This window comes from Meriones unguiculatus, chromosome 19 (genome assembly GCF_030254825.1).
Source record: "Meriones unguiculatus strain TT.TT164.6M chromosome 19, Bangor_MerUng_6.1, whole genome shotgun sequence".
Lineage (NCBI taxonomy): Eukaryota > Metazoa > Chordata > Mammalia > Rodentia > Muridae > Meriones > Meriones unguiculatus.
Genome location: NC_083366.1, coordinates 69086960 through 69105583, shown reverse-complemented (window position 1 = coordinate 69105583; position 18624 = coordinate 69086960). Strand labels below are relative to the sequence as shown.

The window sequence follows — 18624 nt, the reverse complement described above, 5'->3', positions numbered from 1 at the left end:
TGGAATCTGACCTAGAGCAATCACTGCACTCAGGCCAAAGAAATAAGCATTCAAGGTTACTGACTGCAGTGTTGTTCAAAAGATGCATCGATTGAGTAAAATTTGGTCATTTCCTGTAGAGTAATGTACTGTGAACTGACAGCTTCTCCTCCTCCCTTCCTCCCTTCTTTCCTTCCTATCTTCTTTTCAACAAGCCCTTGATATTTGTCACCCCACCCAGCTGGTCTTGCTTTAGCCTCCCTACTAAGGATTGTAAGTGTATGCCATGGCACCCAACCAGTTTGCTTATTTTTAAACTACCAGCTGTGCCAGGTATGTGGTGCATGCCTTTAATCCCAGCACTTCGGAGGCCAAGGCAGGCTGATCTCTGTGAGTTCAAGGCTGGCTTGGTATACAAAAACGAGATCCAGGGCAGCCAGGGCAATGTAGAAAGACCCTGTCACAAAAAAACGAAACGAACAAAAAACCTGACCCCCTCACTCTGTCGCTGCCACTTCTGCGGCTTCCCACCGTGGGCAGCCTCTAAAATGTCTAAAGCGCCCATGGTCCTAACCCTCTGTGCTTTCTGGCATTCATACCCTAATGTCTCCACCCGAACGAGGTTGCATTGCCTGAGTGAGTTCAAATGAAAAGAATGCAGCAAATATGGCAGAGTCTAAGTCACTAAATGATGAGGCTTCCAGTTTCATTTCCTGTGCCCAAAATACTCCATAAAACAAAATGCAATGAAGAAAAGAAAAGACACTCCAAACTCTCCAGCTGTCCTACAGATGTGCTGTTTGATCTGGGCCCCCGTGAATACCCCCAGCCTACAGCCCCTTGCGTGGTGCGCACTAGCAGCCACAGACGCCTGTCTCTCTGTGAACATGGAACCAACCGCACTCAGTACTGTAGCCCCCAGCCACCTGTGGCTGTCAACATCAAAGACCAGAATTCAGTTCCTCCACTCCCGAAAACCATGCTTCATGTGCTCAGCAGTCCCATGAACGCTGAGTCCATCAGTTGAGCTGTTTAGGGGAGGGAGGCCTTCTCTTTGGCAGAGGCCTCACTATGTGGAGCATGGTAGCTGGGCAAGCAGGGGTGCCACCTACCAAAATGCGGAGGATGAGAGCCTGGGCACCATCTGGTCCCCCAGTTCCCTTTGACACGTAGGTCTGCAGCCTCTTGAAACCCTTGTCCCAAGTCCCTGCTGAAGAGGAATGGAGCTGGTTGTGGCACAGGGCTGCAATCCTATTTGGAAGGCCTGGGCAGGAGGGGTGAAAGTTCAAAGCCAGCCTAAGTTACACAGACAGACCACCTCTTGAAGAAGAAAAAAAAAATTGAGGAACTGGGCTTCTGTGTGTTCATGAGTATCAGACATCCAAGAAGCCCTTGGTGTTTCCTGTTCTGTAAGCCCCCAGCACAGCTTTGCTGAGAAAGACTCCAAGCACAGAGAGGGTGTCAGTCTGCCCTGGTCTGCAGCAGGAAGAGAGCCAGAAGTTCAGAGGGAACAAGGACATGTGCAGCAATTGCCGAGAGACGGTGGCTGTGTGGTAATGCTGTTGCCTTCTCCAGTGGGCAGAGCAGGGACCAGCCTCTGCCTCCCCCACGTGTTTCCTTCCTAGCCCACACGGCACCAGCACCAGGGCGTGATTTTCCCAGGGAGCCCTGAAAGTCAAGGTTCAGAGAGGCTGACCCTTGACCCAGGAGCATTCAGGGACAGGGAGGTGGTCATTGGCACCAATGGGACCCCAGGCCACCTCACTGAGCTTCTGCAGCTCTCACTCTGCTCCCAAGGTCAACATTTTCTTATCTTCAAGCTACTTATTTACACACTGGGTCATAAGGAAGTTGTTTTGCTTTTGTTTCAGAAACGTCTTTGCTTCTTTGCACTTGACATGTGCTAAGACTTTTGACTTTGAATAAGATTGGCACAGTCAAAAAGGGCATCGCCCTTCTGAAGTACCTGCATGACACAGGAGGTGGTCTTGCACTCAGGTGTCTCTGGAGCCTTGGTTTCAAATCTCCGTCCTATACCTGACTCCACTTTTAGGCGTTTTGTTTGGTTTTGGTTTGGCCTCTCCGGGTAAAAGCCCAGGGCTTCGAGCCTTCCAGGTAAGTGCTCTGCCGCTGAGCTGTACCCCACACGCTCTGTCTTTGCTTTTAGTCTGTTCATTCTCAACACATTCTCTGTCTGAGGTGTTTAAGATGGATGCCGGCATCTCCAAGCTCACAAATGTGTGGGCAAGCTCCCACAGACAGACAACTGCACAACCCTTCACAGACAGACACATCTCTAGCTTGATAGCTCCATGGTCTAGCCTGGACCATCTTTAATTTCCTGGACGTCAAAGAAAGGGTGATAGAAATGAAGAAGGTGAAGTTTGAAAGTGCAGGCTAGAGAGCTGGCTCAGTTGGGAAAGCGCTCCTTGCTCGATCATGAGGACCTGAGTTCAAAACTCCGTCGCTCATTCAGACAGCCAGGTGTGGCAGCCCTGAGGAGGCAGAGAGAGGAGGGAGGACATTGGCCGGCTGAGTCAGTGAGCTGCAGAGTCACTGAGAGACACATCCGAATCTTCAAAAATCTTTTAAAAGGTGGTGAGCTGGGTGGTAGCATACACCTGCCATCCCAGCACACAGAGGCAGGAGGATCTCTGTGTGTGCGAGGGTTTACATGAGTCCAGGGCAGCCATGGCCATGTAGAGAGACCCTGTCTCAAAAGACAAAGCAGAACAAAGAAGATGGAGAAAAGGTGGGGAAGATACTTGACATCAATCTCTGGCCTCCACACACAAGAACGTGTACACACACGTGGGGGTGGGGGTACAGTCATGGACTACATAACTGTTTTGGTTGACAGTGAAAATGAGCTACATGGACAGTGCAGTTGGGGATCTCTGGAGACTGAGCTGGTGACTCAGTGGCCATCTTAGCTGGCATTCTGTGGCATTCCCATAATGGCTGCCACCTAGCAGTGTGTCTCTGGGGATATGGCCCCGTCAGGTGACAGTTGGCTGTGCCCACGCAGGAAAACAGAGCTCGGGGCTGGTCGGGCCTGACACCTACAGAACAGGAGGCCCACTCCACAGGTGAGTAGTGAGTGTAAACAACAGGGGAGTCTCTGGACACCTGCGGGGCTCAGAGGCAACTAAGGAACATTTGGACATGGAAGTGGATGGGTGGCACCGGAGGAGGGGAAGCAGGAAGCACAGGGCTGTTGGAGGAGCAGGTGTCTATGGTGGTCATGCCATGTTCAGACCTCTCTGCCCCTTGTCTGCAGTGGCTACTGTTCCTTAGAGGTGGCCAAGCTAGCTCCAAGATTAATTGCTCTAAGCCAGCCATGAGAATTCCCCTAGGCCTCGATGGTTTAAGGCTATTGTGTGACTAGGTGTGTGGTCAATGTGGCACGAGGAGAGGTCTACTTGAAGTCTGTCCTTCCTTCTTTCCTTTATTTTTTAAGATTTATTATGTACACAGTGTTCTGCCTGCCTGCATGTGCACCTGCACACCAGAAGAGGGCACCAGAGCTCATTATGGATGGTTTTGAGCCACCATGTGGTTGCTGGGAATTGAACTCAGGACCTTTGGAAGAGCAGCCAGAGTTCTTAACCTCTGAGCCATCTCTCCACCCTCCCCTTCCTTTCCTGTGTGTGTCTGTGTGTGTCTATGTGTGTGCGCGTGCGCGCATGGACACACACATGCCATGGAGCATGGCAAAGGTCAGAGAACAACATGTGAGAGTCAGTTCTCTCCTTCCACCTTGTGGGCTCTGGAGTTCAAGCTCAGGTAGGTAGGTTTGGTGGTTCGTCTCCTTCCCTGCTGACCTCTCATGTCAGCCCAGGCTTTCTGAGAGGTCTTGCTTCTCCTGTCTCTGCTTCCCTTTACTCCGTCATACGGCTTCTGCTTCCAGTTTTGCAGTCTTTCTCATTTCTCAGAAGCAGCTAGTGGAAGGGACGGCCTGTCCTCACCTGAGCAGCACTGAGTTTAGATGTGACTCTGAGAACTGTGGCAGCCATTATCCAGCCACTAAGGAAGTCAGCCTGAAGATTTTCACACTGAGGGCCAAGAAAACCAGAAAAGGATCAGTTCAAAATGGATCAAAGATCAAACATAGGTTAAACTAAAACAAGACCACTGGCAAGGGCTTTCTGAAAAGAACTCCAGATAGCACAGGGAATACCCCAAGATTTGACAGGTAAGATTAAGTAAAATTAAAAGGTTTCTGATAGTGGGGTTGTGGTGCACACCTTTAATCCCAGCACTTGAGAGGCAGGGGCAGGCAGATCTCTATGATTTTGAAGCCAGCCTGGTCTAAGAGTGAGTTCCAGGACAGCCAAGGCTACACAGAGAAACCCTGTCTTAAAAAAAAAATCAGTAAATAAATAAATTTAAAAATGTTTCTGCATAGCAAAGGAAGCAATTGCCAGACTACATAATAGTGAAACAAGTCAGCGGCTTGATGAACTGAACAGACAGTTTTGAGAGGAAAAAGTGTAGGTGGCCAATGAATACACGGAAAACATGCACTATCTTCAATCATCCAGAAATACAATTGAGCTGCTTTGAGATGCTGTCACCCCTGCCTGAAAGGCTGTCGCCAACAAACACCACAGCAACTGCTGTTGTGGACGTGGAGAAACAGGAAGCTTTGTTCACTGCTGGTGGAAATGTGAACTCCCTCAGCCACGGTGGAGAGCGGGGTGGAGGCTTCTCAAATAACTGGTAATAGATTTACATACAACCCAGTTATACCACTTATGGTACCCGAAGGACTCTCAGTCAACATAACCACAGAGATACCTGATGACTGCAGTAGTCACAACAGTCAAGAAAGGAAATCAGCCTAGATGCCCATCAACAGATGGATGGATAAAGAAATGTGGTCTACCTGTACAGTCCAGCTGCAAAGAACAACAAAACCATGACATTTTCAGGAAAATGAAGACAACTGGAAATCATTATGTTAGTCCAGACTCAAAAAGACAAACATCTAGACATTTTGTTTTCACTCCTATTCTGAGATTTGAAAAAGTGTGTGTGTGTATGTGTGTGCGTGAGAGAGAGACAGAGACAGAGAGAGCTAGAAAGAGAATCAAGAGGAGAAAAGATCATAAGGGAGGAGAAATAAAGGCGATAATGTGATAATAAAAAAAGCCAAAAGGGTTAGGCATGGCGACTAGCACCTTTGATTTTGGCACTCGGGAGGCAGAGGCAATTGGATCTCTGTAAATTTGAAGCCAGCCAAGTCTACAGAGTGAGTCCAGGACAGTCGAGGCTACATAGTGAAGCCCTGTCTCAAAAGAGAGAGAGAGAGAGAGAGAAAAGAAAAGAAGAAAAAGAAAAAAGGAAGCAAAAGGGAAAGGAAGCAGAGGGAGGGAACAAATTGGGAGGAGGAAGGGGTCAGCCAGGAAGAAAGGGGGAGTATGAAAAGGGAGGAGACAAACTACAGTGACCCATGTATATGAAGATGCCATGAGGAACTTCTTACTCTGTGTGGTGACTGAAATCTTAGTTTACAACTAAAAAAGTGAGAAAGAACTTGGATTCTTGAAGACATTTTCAAACTAAATGAGTGTCCCTAGTATCAATCTAATCTCCCCACTCATCTACCTATCTATCATCTGTCTATCTACTACCTACCTATATCTGTCTATCTATCTATCATCTGGTTATCTACTATCTACCTATATCTGTCTGTCTATATCTATCCTATCATCTGTCCATCTACTATCTACCTATCATCTGTCTATCTATCTATCTATCTATCTATCTATCTATCTATCTATCTATCTAGTTTATTTGGCTGGCCTGAAACTCACTAAATAGATGTTGCATGATTTAACATGGGGACCAGTGAACAAGTATTTCTCACCACAGACAGGGTACTAATGACAGACCAAAAGAAGGATTAAGCCAAATCTAGTTTAGTGAACCAGTGAGTTTACTGGGGTTGCTTATAGGCATATGAGGAAGGGGTCACGTAGGAGAGCATGTCTCAAAGGCAACTACATTCCCCCAAAGGCTGTCCCAGCATGGGCAATAACTCAGTGAAGCTGCATACCTAGAGGTCCCTGTGTGGTTTGCAAGCAGCAATTGTTTACTGCTTTCATAACCTTGGAAACTAACCTTGTAAATCGTGTAACTTTCAGGGTCTTCCTGGGCTTCCTAAGTTTACTTTCTAAGTCTTAGGAATATTTCATTGCAGAGGAAATGCTATACAATAGTAGACCCACATTGAACTTAGAGTAATCCTACTTATGCCCTCTGACCACTAGGCTTACAGGGATGTACCATCATGCCCAGCTCATGTTAGGCCTGTTGTCTTGACAGATGACTGGTTTGTAATTTCCCTGGGGCAAGGGTGGGCAATGACAGACGGTAGGCCTCCAAATGCTCAAGAGCACCCACCACTGGTCCACAGTGTGCTATAGCTGTGAGCGAAGGCTTCTCCAATGGAAATGCTCAGCTCTGGGAGCTGGGTTTGGTAACCAGGAATATCATGAAGTCACACTGCACAACAGACCTTACATAAGAGACTTGGGAGAGAAACAAGAGGGAGGCTACCTCTGCTTGGGGGAGAAGCAGCAGGGAACTGAGCAGGAGACAAACTTTCTACAGGGTTTCTTGGGGTGGAGTGTTCCAGAGTAGAGATTTTTAGTGTGGAAATTGGGACTTTGAGCTCAGGGCCTGGTGGGATGTGGTGAGCTTGCAAACCTGGAGGGGCCTTGGACTTTCTGCCCTACATGTGGGCCTCGTGAGCCAACACCCGCTTCCACATTGCCCCCTGTGCTCACCACAGCTCTCCTTTGACTGTCTGAATTTAGGCTTCTGCGTATCCTTGAACCCTTCCTTCCCTCCCCCATCTGTAAAACCTTCTTAGCTTGCTGTGCCCGCACACTTCTGTAATCCCCACTCTTGGGAGATTGGGGGCAGGGGAGCTGCAATGTCAGGCCAGCCTAGGATAGCCTAGCATGAAGTCCCTCTCTCAAAAACAAAACAAAGACACAGACCATGCCTTATACGAGACAAACCAGTTCCTCTTCCCTTGGAAAGTGGTGCTGTCTGAGAAGGAGGATGGCCTCATGGGTATGGTCCTAGAGCCGAGCAGGTCTGTGCTGGGACAACTCGGGGCTGACAGAGTTCATCCATTTTGCTCAGCTCCACTGACAGTCAGTCTTGCTTTCATGATGGGTGATGGCTAACGTTATGTTTACAAGTCTCTGTGCTTAAGAGAACTATAAAGGCGAATTATACCTCCAAATGTTAAGGGCGGTTAAATTTTTACTGCTGTTCCGGCTTCTGTGAACAGGCTTGTTTTGCACAAGAGGACCTTTTCCTTGCACCGGAACAAAAGTGCAACTTTGCATTGTTTGCCGTTATAAACCCTGCCTGACTGAGGTGGGGACGCAGCTTCAGGGAGTCTGAAGTCCCTGGTGTAGCCCTGGTGCCAGAATCTGAGTAAAAGCTTCTTCTTTGTTAGATGGTGGGACTGGCGAGTCTGAATGACCCCAGGCGCAGGACACTTTCATTGTGGGGCTAGAGGCAGTCACCTCAAGAAGTTCCTTTTGAAACCAAAAGTTGAATAAGCCCCAGTTCAGTTCCTTCTGCCTTCTGATTGCGAAGCCTGGAAGCTGACCACAGCCTTCCTTCCTTCAGGGAGAATCAGAAACCTGTTCTCTTCTGCCTTCATTGTCTAGGAAATGAAATGAAATCACCTATGAGGATTTTCTGACCTCACTTCCCTGTTTGCCTGGCTGTTCGTTCTCAGATTGTCCCTGATCAGTGATGGATGCCGTCAACGCCAAACCCTAGCCTGGAGGTGCATGTCAGAAGACAGAGGTAAGCCTATTTCTGAGTTTTGGTCTAGAGGTGCCATGCTCTGATTGCCTCTTGATCTGAGAGGGTAGACCTGGCGATTCTGGAAGGCCAAGAGGGAGAGAGGGACAGTTCCTATTGAACAAAATGAATGCTGGGTAGAAAAAGCCGCAGTGTTCTCTCCTTGTCTTCCTTTCCTCGCTGCAGCTGCTGGGCAGTGAAGTTGATTTAACACCTTGCTCTGGAATGAGAATAGTTCTGAGACGACACCAAGATCTCCATTCCCGTGTGTTTCTGCCAGCTCCCAGTGACCCAAAACCCTGACTGACGCTACTTTGTAAAATAATTTCTCCCTGTGTCAGGAATTCTGCCACTGAGTCGCCTCATGCCCAGTCCTTCTCTAGTATAGTTGGATATTGTGGCACAAGATATCACAGAGGCTGAAACAGGTATGAGGACCACAATTAAAGGCCAACCTGGGAAACAAAGTGTCTCCAAAAGAAATTAATTCCCAAATGTAACTAAGAGCCCGTACTGGTGGTGATGGTAAACATTTTATTTTGTTTTTGAGACAAGGTCTCTCTACAGAGCCCTGACCTTCCTGGAACTCACTTTGGAGACCAGTCTGGCCTCCAACTCATAGAGACTCGCCTGTCTCTGCCTCCTGGAACTAAAGGCATGCACTCCCGTGCCAGGCTCTGTGAGTATCCCTGATGGGCCTGCCTAACCAGTGAGCCCTGAAAAGGGACCAGAATTTTGCTGGCCAAGCAGACACAAAGTGTGAAGCAGTTCAACACAGGGGCATTCTCTGATCCTTGCTCGACCTTATTATTTGGATTTTTAAAATTATCTTATGTCCAATATTTTGCCTTCATGTATGCCTGCTGTAAAGCATGTGCATGCCTGGAGCCTGCAGCGGCCAGAAGAGGGCGTCCGAGTCCCTGGAATTGGAGTTAGAGTTCTGAGCTGTCCTGTAGATGTGGGAATAGAACCTGGTTGCTCTGGAACAGCTGGTGTCCTGAACTGCTGAGCCACTTCTTCCAGCCCTGACCGGCTTTAGATCAGAGGAAGCAGGTGGCCAGAAATGTGGGAGTCACAGTATCCTGTGGTTGATGGCCAAGAAGGAAGCAGGGACATCTGCCCTGCAGCCACATGGAAGTGATTTCTGATGGTACTTGGGAGGTGACCTCCCTTTAGAAGCTCCAGAGAACTCAGCCAGAAGCTCAGCTTCTTGACAGAAATGCTGTCTATGCAGCACCAAGTGTTTACCCATGGGTCTGTGTGTCCATGAACGTTGTCTTAGGGGGACCTTGTCTTGAGTGCCCAGAGTGTGGTAATTGGCTGCACGGCAGCAGAAGGCAAACCCACTCCCTTAGAGCTGGTAAGTTTTGCAATTAGGGAGGTTTCTCGTCAGTCATTGTCACCTCAACAGGACCTGGAGCACTGTTCCAGGAAGACCGATATCCTACTGCTCAGGAAGGGGGAGGGCAAGAACCCAGCTCTTCATTATCCCATCAGCCAACTCCCTGCTCACGAGGGTCCCACATCACTGCTCTGCTGGGCTTTCCATGAGGCCTGGGCCGCTCAGACCCAGGAGAGAGTGTGGCCAGTTTCCACCTCCAAGGCTTCTGAGACCTTTGCCCAGCTCTATCGATCTTCACCCGTGGGCAGGCAGCGGGACAGTCAACAGACGCCATGACAGCTCTGTTGCTCCTGGGGTCCCTGCTGCTGAGCCTGGACTGGACACTTTCGGTAAGGGCTGTGGACACTCGGAATGGACCAGGACGACACTGAGGGGGCTCTCTCCCAGCTTTGGCCTGTGCCTGTCACCTGCTAGTTCGGGTGACTGGGAGGATTTGTGTGGGGAAAGGCACAGTCACCCGGAAGGCCCAAAGGAGCCGGTATCCCATGCTGGCAGATATGAGGACACAGGCTACATTTGAGGGGGAGACAATGGAAAGAGGAAGGAGGGCCAAGTCTTGGAAGGAAATCCTGTACTGTGGGGAGGTGGGAGGAGGCTGGGCCTAACGGAAGATGGAGGAGAGTGACGCTGTAGGCAGTGCTCCTGCCTCCTCTCCTGCAGGCTCCACCATGGAAAGGCATCAAGGAGTTCAAGCACGGAGCTGATGAGCCCACTGTGGGTAAGTGACTCGGCACTCCTTCCTAACCTACCCAGTAGTGGGGTTGGTGTGTTCCAGCCTGCACGGTCTCCACGCGCCTCAGGCCTCTGGAGCACAGGAGGCATCCTGAGCAAAGCCATTCGGTTGGTGTTTGACCTGAGTGCTGACAGACCCAGATGAGAGCCAGGTGTGTCCGGAGGGCAGGGCTTCAGCTGGACTGGATGCCCGTCTGGAGGCCTGGCGGGGGCTCCCGCAGTGTGGGAGTTGGGAGTCTGCTACCAATGCCGTCACCCCTGCGCGCTCACCAGGCTTCCTTGGTTCCTCCGTCCTCCTCCCTGTCAAGTAGCTGACAGCACTCCAGACCCACCCAGGACCACAGACACCCCAAATGTCTCCAACCCCCAGCTTTCTCTCTCTGCCTCACTTTCCCTGTCTGTAAACCAAGACGGGTAAGAGTGAGTCCCTCAGGACTACTGGGAAGGGGAAACGGGTTACTGGTCCTTGTAAGCCAGTCCACCCCAAGGCCATGCCTAGGAAATGCCTTGGAAACCTTGGTTCTCACTCTAGGCTGTAGCTCACTGGCAGATTGCTTGCCCAGTGTGCACACAGCCCGGAGATTGATCTGTAACACCACGGAAAGAAAAAAAAAACAAAACTAGCCAGGTGTGGTGGCACACACCTGTTATCCCGGCACTTAGGGAAGCAGAGGCCCACAGATTTCTGTGAGTTCAAGGCCAGCCTGGTCTTCAAAGAGAGTCCAGGACAGCCAAGGCTACAGAGAGAAACCCTGTCTCAAAAACAAAACAAAACTTAACTCTTAGTACATTTGACTTAGGTGAAGGGCTCCTACCACCCACCCCCACCCCAAACCCTGCCGAAGGCTTGTGAACCTGTGGGTTCAAATTGAAGCTTGTGGTGGAAGCCCGACACAGCCTTCGCCCCTCCCCTCACACAGCCAAATAGCCCTTTCATTCCGGCCCAGCAGTGGTCGCCTGTCCTAAAGGCCTAGGTTCCTTCTCCTTAGTACCCTGTTGCTACAATGCCACTAAAAACAAAATACCAACAAATGTTTTCAGAGGACACCCTAGGCTCTGGGCATAGTGGTCCAGGCGTTGCCACTAACCTCCCCTGGCACAGACACTTTTTTCTTTTTCTTTTAAAAATTTATTTATTATTTATACAACATTCTGCTTACTACAGATAGTTATGAGCCACCATGTGGTTGTTGGGAATTGAACTCAGGACCTTTGGAAGAGCAGCGAGTGTCCTTAACCTCTGAGCCCTCTCTCCAGCCCTCTTTTTCTTTTTGAGATATAATATAGTCACATTATTTCTCCCTTCCCTCTCCTCCCTCCAAATACTCCCATATCCCCAATGCAGTTATTTCTTATGATTAATTATACTCTACACAGCCACCATGAATATTAAATTCACAAATCTGTTAGGGTCTGAGCCTCTGGCTGTGACATTTCATCAGTTATTAACATGTAACCTTGTTTCATATGGATTCTGCTTCAAGACGTGTTATTGGGTGTGCATGCTGCTGATCCCTTGATGCTGACCTCATGGCCAATCCCACAGAATTGCTCTCCACTTGTTCTCCCTCAAGTACTGGGGACTGAGCCTGGAGCCTTGCACATGCTAGGCAAATGCTGGGCCACTGAGCTAAAACCCTAGCCCTCTTTAAAAATTGTTGGGGTGGGCAGAGGGTAATGCTTCAGAGGTCTCTCCTCTGCTGTGCTGTGTGCTCTGGGCTGGCTTTCTCCTGTTGAGATGGGGTCTCCTCTCTGCTGTGCTGTGTGCTCTGGGCTGGCTTTCTCCTGTTGAGATGGGGTCTCCTCTCTGCTGCGCTGTGTGCTCTGGGCTGGCTTTCTCCTGTTGAGATGGGGTCTGCTCTCTGCTGTGCTGAGTGCTCTGGGCTGGCTTTCTCCTGTTGAGATGGGGTCTGCTCTCTGCTGTGCTGAGTGCTCTGGGCTGGCTTTCTCCTGTTGAGATGCTCTCTCCTCTGCTGTGCTGTGTGCTCTGGGCTGGCTTTCTCCTGTTGAGATGGGGTCTCCTCTGCTGTGCTGTGTGCTCTGGGCTGGCTTTCCCCTGTTGAGATGGGGTCTGCTCTCTGCTGTGCTGTGTGCTCTGGGCTGGCTCTCTCCTGTGCTGTGTGTTCTGGGCTGGCTGGGCCGTGAACATTCAGGTGATGCTCCTTCACTCACCACCCACCTCGTGCCAGGATCACAGGTGCTTGTCACTGCGTCTGGCTTTTTATGTGGGTTCCGGAGATCAAATTGGGTTTGTCAGGCCTGCCCAGTGAACACTTTTCCCCAGTAAGCCATCTTCCAGAGCCCCTGGCCCTCTTTTTGTTTTTAGTTGAGACAGTTTCTCCAAATTTCCCAGCCTGCTTTGAACTCACTCTGTTGAACTAACACACAATTTTAAGCAGGCCTTGAACTTGCTGTCCTTCTGCCTTAACCTCCTGAGCAGTTGGCCTCACAGGCATGTGCCAGCAGGGACCAGCTGCTTGAAATTGATTCTAATGAAAAGGTCACCCATGAAAAATGAGAAGTACTCAGCCCAGGTCTCTGTAAATCTAAGGCTAGGACAGTCAGAGCTACGTAGAAAGAGACCTGTCTCAAAAAAGAATGAGAGAGAGAGAAACTTTAGCAGGGCAATGGTGCCACTTGCCTTTAATCCCAGAGTCAGAGGCAAGTAGATCTCTGAGTTCAAGGCCAGCCTGGTCTACAGAGGACAGCCAGGGCTACACAGAAAAACCCTGTTTTGAAAAGAGAGAGAGACAGAGAAACACACAAACAAATATTCTTTTAATTAATTACATTTAAACATTAATGCCTCTCTCCGTAGGCCTCGAACTCACAGAGACCCACCTGCCTCTGCCTCCTGAGTGCTGGGCTTGAAGTCGAGTGCCACCTCTGTCCCACTGACCTACTGACCCACATATTTTACTAACTGCAACTTTGTAACAAGCTCCTGGCTTTCAGGTTTGCTCAAGGTCTCCCAGCCCAGCGCTGGAGTCAGGATCTATTCCAGCTGCCTGACTCTAAAGGCCGACTTTCTAGCAGGACGCCGTCTTCACTGAGAGGCCGTTCTTTTGAGGACTCTCCCTTTTCCCGCGGGCCGGGAGGTGGGGCTGGGCGGCCGGGCACGGGGCCCTGTCACAAGTGTGTTGCTCCCGCAGTGCTCACTGTGGACGGGAAGCTCTGCCACTTCCCCTTCCAGCACCACCGCCGCCTGTACCACAAGTGCACCCACAAAGGCCGGCCCGGCCCCCGGCCCTGGTGAGATTTCCAGGAGCGGCTGGAGGAGGGCCTGGGTGAAAGGGTCTGCCTACCTGTCGCCTGCCTCGGGGTTGTTTGGTCAAAGGCATGTGCGTGCGTGCGTGCGTGTGTGTGTGCGTGTGTGTGTGCGTGTGTGTGTGTGTGTGTGTCTGTGGTGGGCCCTGAGGAGGGCTAGCCCGCCTCGGGCGATGCATGGAACCTCACCTGTTCCCCCAGGTGTGCTACCACGCCCAACTTTGATGAGGACCAGCAATGGGGGTACTGCTTGGAACCCAAGAAAGTGAAAGGTACTGCATGCTAACTCTGGGCGGCCCAAGGCTGTCTCCGCTCCCTCTCCAGTCCCACCCACCTAGGCACGGTCAGACCCCACACACCTGGGAATCTGGGCCCAGCCGCTTCCCTTCTCCCACAGCGTCCTTAAAAACTCAGGACAATCCTGGGGAAAGGGCCCTAAGCATTTTACACACACGCTTGAGGACTAGAAGCTCGGGTTCTGGGTCCCACGAGAAGCAGGGTTAGACTCCCTGTCCATTGGTGTCCATCGCAGATCACTGCAGCAAACACAGCCCCTGCCACAGAGGAGGGACATGTGTGAACACCCCCAACGGCCCGCGCTGTCTCTGCCCCAAACACCTCACCGGAAAGCATTGCCAGAGAGGTAACCGGGGCCGCTTCACAACGAGAGGTCCCGTGGAGCTCCGGAGCTTTGGCATGGTCGCACTCTTCTCCTTTTGCCCCCAGAAAAGTGCTTTGAGCCCCAGCTTCTCCAGTTCTTCCATGAGAATGAGATGTGGCTCAGAGCTGGGCCGGCGGAGGTGGCCAGGTGCCAGTGCAAGGGTCCCGAGGCCCACTGCAAGCCGCTGGCCAGTCAGGGTAAGGGCGTGGGGGGCCGTCCCCGGGGGAGGCTGGGTGACAGCGGGCTCAGGCTGCTCCTCCCCCAGCCTGCAGCACCAGCCCGTGCCTGAACGGGGGCAGCTGCGTGCAGGTGGAGGGCCGCCCAGTGTGCCGGTGCCCCGCGGGCTACGCCGGACCGTTTTGCGACGTCGGTGAGTGGGAGCCCAGGGGGAAGGGCTGGCGGGGGCGGGTGAGGGAGAAGGGAAACGCGAATGGGGGTCACCGACGGTGCGTCCGCTGACCGCGGGGAGCCCCCTCTCTCTAGACACCAAGGCGACGTGCTACGACGGCAGGGGCCTGGGCTACCGCGGCCGGGCTGGGGCCACGCTGTCGGGGGCGCCGTGCCTGCCGTGGCCCTCGGAGGCCACCTACCGGAACGTGACGGCGGAGCGAGCGCTGAGCTGGGGCCTGGGACAGCACGCCTTCTGCCGGTCCGCGGAGGGGCGGGCGGGCGGGGCGGGCGGCCCCCCGGGTCCCCGCGCGCTGACGGCGCCCCTCCCGCTGCAGGAACCCCGACGGCGACGCGCGCCCCTGGTGCTTCGTGTGGAGCGGCGACCGGCTGGGCTGGGACTACTGCGACCTCCCGCCGTGCGCGACCCTGACGCCGGCGCCGCGCCCGCCCCTCGAGCGGCAGGACCTCCCGGCGCCCCGGCCCACGCCCCCGGCGCCCCGGCCCACGCCCCCGGCGGCCGGCGAGCTGGACGCGGAGGCGGGGGAGGGGGCCCCGGGCGGCCCGCTGCAGGCTTCCCGGCTCGGCCGGCCTCTCCCCGCGGCCTCGCCCCAGCCTCACACCCGGCCCGGCCCGGCGGGCTGCGGGCAGCGGTCCCGCAAGCGACTGTCGTCGCTCGGCCGCGTGGTGGGCGGCCTGGTGGCCCTGCCCGGGTCGCACCCCTACATCGCTGCGCTGTACTGGGGCGAAAACTTCTGCGCGGGTAGCCTCATCGACCCCTGCTGGGTGCTCACCGCGGCGCACTGCCTGCAGAGCCGGCAAGCGCCGCCCTCGGGGACGCCTGGCCCGCCCGCTCCTCCCAGCTCCTCCCACCGCTCCTCCCTCCCCGCTCCTCCCCGCTCCTCCCCGCCCGCTCCTCCCTCCCCGCCCCGTCGGGCGACCCCCGGAGCCTCCCCGAGCACGCTGTCGCCCCTCCCCCCCCCCCCCCCGCAGGCCGGCGCCCGAGGAGCTGACGGTGGTGCTCGGTCAGGACCGCTGGAACCGGAGCTGCGAGGGGTGCCAGGAGCTGGGCGTGCGCTCCTACCGCCTGCACGAGGGCTTCTCCCCCGTCACCTACCAGCACGACCTGGGTGGGGTGGCCCGCGGGGGGAAGGAGGGGGGAGGAGGGGGACCCGCCCCTGCCCCCCTCCCCCCCCTCCCCGCTGACCCCACCTCCCTCTGGCAGCTCTGCTGCGGCTGCAGGGGAGCGCGGACGGCTGCGCCGCGCCGTCGCCTCACGTCCAGCCTGTGTGTCTGCCCGGCGGCGCGGCGCCCTCGGAGACGGCGCTCTGCGAGGTGGCCGGCTGGGGCCACCAGTTCGAGGGTAGGCACCGCTGTGGGGCTGGCTGGGCCGTGGCCGTGCGCACTCTGGTGGTCCCCGCGAGCGTGGGGACACGCTTCGCCTTTGCCTCCTGCTGGGGCGCGGAACCAGGCGGGAAGGGCGTGGCCTGGCCCGCAGGGTGGCGGTTTGCCGTGGGGAAGCCACGCGGGGACTTGAGGCAACAACCGGCGGGAAGACATGGGCGGCTGCCTACATGTGCATACGCGTGCCACGTCTGTGCCCGGGGGAAACCAGGCTGGGGCGCGGGTTGTGAGCCAGCGTGTGGGTGCTGGGAACCGAACCACGGTCCTCTGCGAGCACCGCGAGCGCCCCTAAGCTCCGAGCCACCCCTCCCCCTCAGCTTTCCAGGTTTTCTCTGTGTAGTCCTGGCTGCCCAGGAACTATCCCTGTAGAGCAGGCCGGCCTCGAACTTGCGGAGATCCGCCTGCCTCTGCCTCGCGAGTGCTGGGCACGATCAAAGGCCGCCGCCCGGCTCAGCGCTCTCTCTTCCGGGCCCCGGACGGCCCGCTGAGGTTGGCGCAGTGGCCGGGCCTGCTCACCTGGGTGATAGTCGGGACAAGGCCGACTTTCCGGGCCGACCCCGCGGCGGCATCTTCCCCCGGCCGTGCCCTGCTTTCTGTCAGACTGCCAACAGTGACCCAGTGCAGGAGCTCGGGGGCCTTTCTCCCGCGTGTCCCGGGCTCCAGAGCCGTAGCCGGGACTCTGTCCCCACCCTGGAGCCAGGGGGACTGTCTGGGGAGCCGGGCTCGGAGACCCCGCGCGGGAGAGGGCCAGGCCTCCTGTGCCGGCGCCGTTCCCGGGGTCAGGGCGGCGTGGGGCCGCGGGGACCTGAGCTCAGCCGCGCTGCGGGGTCAGGGCGGTGTGCGGCGCGGGGTCAGGGGGCCGCGGGGACCTGAGCTCGGCCGCGCCGGCTCGTTCGCAGGGGCGGAGGAGTACGCCACCTTCCTGCAGGAGGCGCAGGTGCCCTTCATCTCCGCCGAGCGCTGCTCCAGCTCCGCGGTGCACGGAGCCGCCATCCTGCCCGGGATGCTCTGCGCTGGCTTCCTGGAGGGAGGCACCGACGCCTGCCAGGTCCGCCTGGGGAGCTGGAGGGCTGGGGGTCCGGGGGGCTGGGGGGCCTGGGGGTCCGGGGGCCTGGCGTCCTGGGGACCTGGGGGCCTGGGGAGCTGGGGAGCTGGAGGGTCCGGGGAGCTGGAGGGTCCGGGGGCCTGGGGGGGCTGGGGGCCTGGGGACCTGGGGGCTGAGGGGGCTGGGGGTCCGGGGGCCTGGGGACCTGGGGGGCTGGGGGCCCGGGGGCGCCTGTCAACCACGGGCCGAGACGACGAGCTGCCCGCCCCCCAGGGCGACTCCGGGGGTCCTCTGGTGTGTGAGGAGGGAGCTGCAGAGCCCCAGCTCACTCTGCGAGGCGTCGTCAGCTGGGGCTCCGGCTGCGGGGACCGCAACAAGCCCGGCGTCTACACTGATGTGGCCAGCTACCTGACCTGGATCCGCGTGCACACCGCTTCCTAGCCGGGGTTGATCTCTCCCGTGCGCCCCTGAGAGGGCAGGGTGGCCCACAGTGACGCCGGTGCCCGGGGGCGGGGGGCAGGGGCACAGAAACTCAATAAAGTGCTTTGGAAACGGCCCTCAGAATGCTCTCCTGAAAGGCCTGTGGGAGCACAGCTCCCTCACCGCCTGGACAGGGCAGCTGGCCAGATGACCGTGAGCGGCCTAGACTCCTGAGCTGGGATCTTCGGAGGAAAGGCAGTGTGAGTGTTTAAGACTGCAGGCGATTCTGTGCGGAGTGGGGGCTGAGGAGCATCGTTAGGAATGGCCCCGACTTTGTGGAGTGGACAGTGGTAGGTGCGCGCGTGTGTGGCTGTCAGGCCCAGCGCCACTATTGGGGGTTTGTGAGGTTTTGTTGTTGAACTTTGTTTGAGCCTGGCGCGGTGGTGCAAGCAGGTGGCCAGGGACCTCTGAGGCTGTATTCCGCGCTACCCAAAAGTTGGGTAAAGCCAGCAAGCCACAAGCCTTGTGGGACGCTTGCTAAAGTGAGTTGGGGTTTTGTTTGTTTGTTGGAGTTTTGTCGAGACAGGTAGCTCTGGTTAGCCCTGGCCATCCTGGAACTCTTTGTGTCCAGGCTGGCCTCGAACTCACAGATCTGCCTGCCTCTTCCTCCCTAGCACCGAGCTCAAAGGTGTGCGCCATCACCACCTGACTTTAAAGTGAGGTTGCTCTCCTTACAGGAGAGAAAACTGGCTGTCCAGACTAGCACCTTTCTTGTTCTTAAAAATGTCGTTCTACCGAGCTGTCACCCATCTTCCCAGTGCTGAGACTGCAGGCGTGAATCATCACACCAGTTATGCGGTGCTGGGCCTCAGTCCCAAAACTGCGCAATAGGCAGGCACTTTGTCAGCTGGGCTCTGCTGATGGAGCTACACCCACCTTTTTTCTGTGGGGGCTACTCCCACCCCCACCCCCTGTTTTTTGATACATCTTTTTTTTTTCTTTTGGATTTTCTAGACGGGGTTTCTCTGTGTAGCCTTGGCTCTCCTGGATTTGCTTTGTAGACCAGGCTGGCCTCAAATTCAGAGATCCAACTGCCCCTGCCTTCCCAAGTGCTGGGATTAAAGGTGTTTGTCACTACACCCAGCTTTGAGTCTTTTTTTTTAATAAAAAGTTCTAATTTCAAGATCTTGTTATGTGTTTCTGTGCACATGAGTGCAGGTGCCCAAAAAGGCCAGAAGAGGGCATTGGTGAGCTCTTTACCTGGGTGCTGGGACTTGAACTGTCGTCCTCTGTGAAGAGTTTGTGCTCTTCCGCTAGACTTCTTTTGTTGTTTTGAATTTAAATTGTGTATGTGTGTGAGCTTGCCTAGAGAAGCCAGAGTTGTGAGATCTCTCGGGAGTTGCAGGCTTTGCGTGCCGACAGAGGTGATGCGGGCACGGAACTCGGAGTAAGAGCAGTAAGTGCCCTTTCTGAACAGGGGCCACTCCGCAG

General features: G+C 55.0%; 1 protein-coding gene across 2 annotated transcripts; it reads left to right on the top strand.

Annotated features, from left to right (window-relative positions):
* The first annotated feature begins 9353 nt into the window (after window positions 1–9353).
* F12 (coagulation factor XII) lies at window positions 9354–17269 on the top strand. Of its 2 annotated transcripts, none has more exons than XM_060372854.1 (13): window positions 9354–9546; window positions 9851–9935; window positions 13102–13201; window positions 13418–13488; window positions 13749–13859; window positions 13943–14074; window positions 14143–14247; window positions 14361–14526; window positions 14603–15082; window positions 15258–15394; window positions 15490–15627; window positions 16568–16716; window positions 16987–17269. In XM_060372854.1, the coding sequence occupies exons 1-13, from the start codon at window positions 9490–9492 to the stop codon at window positions 17152–17154; spliced, it is 1899 nt and encodes a 632-aa protein (XP_060228837.1). In that variant the 5' UTR covers window positions 9354–9489; the 3' UTR covers window positions 17155–17269. The 2 variants fall into 2 exon arrangements, with proteins under 2 accessions (XP_060228837.1, XP_060228838.1); XM_060372855.1 differs by having other exon boundaries at window positions 9361–9546; window positions 9878–9935.
* Window positions 17270–18624: the final 1355 nt, after the last annotated feature.

Excerpts from the sequence above, each read along its gene's own strand:
- F12 (XM_060372854.1), top strand. The coding sequence starts at position 9,490 with ATGACAGCTCTGTTGCTCCTGGGGTCCCTGCTGCTGAGCCTGGACTGG. Across the intron at positions 14,075-14,142 it reads CAAGCCGCTGGCCAGTCAGG|CCTGCAGCACCAGCCCGTGC; the intron begins GTAAGGGCGTGG and ends CTCCTCCCCCAG. Across the intron at positions 14,527-14,602 it reads GGACAGCACGCCTTCTGCCG|GAACCCCGACGGCGACGCGC; the intron begins GTCCGCGGAGGG and ends CTCCCGCTGCAG.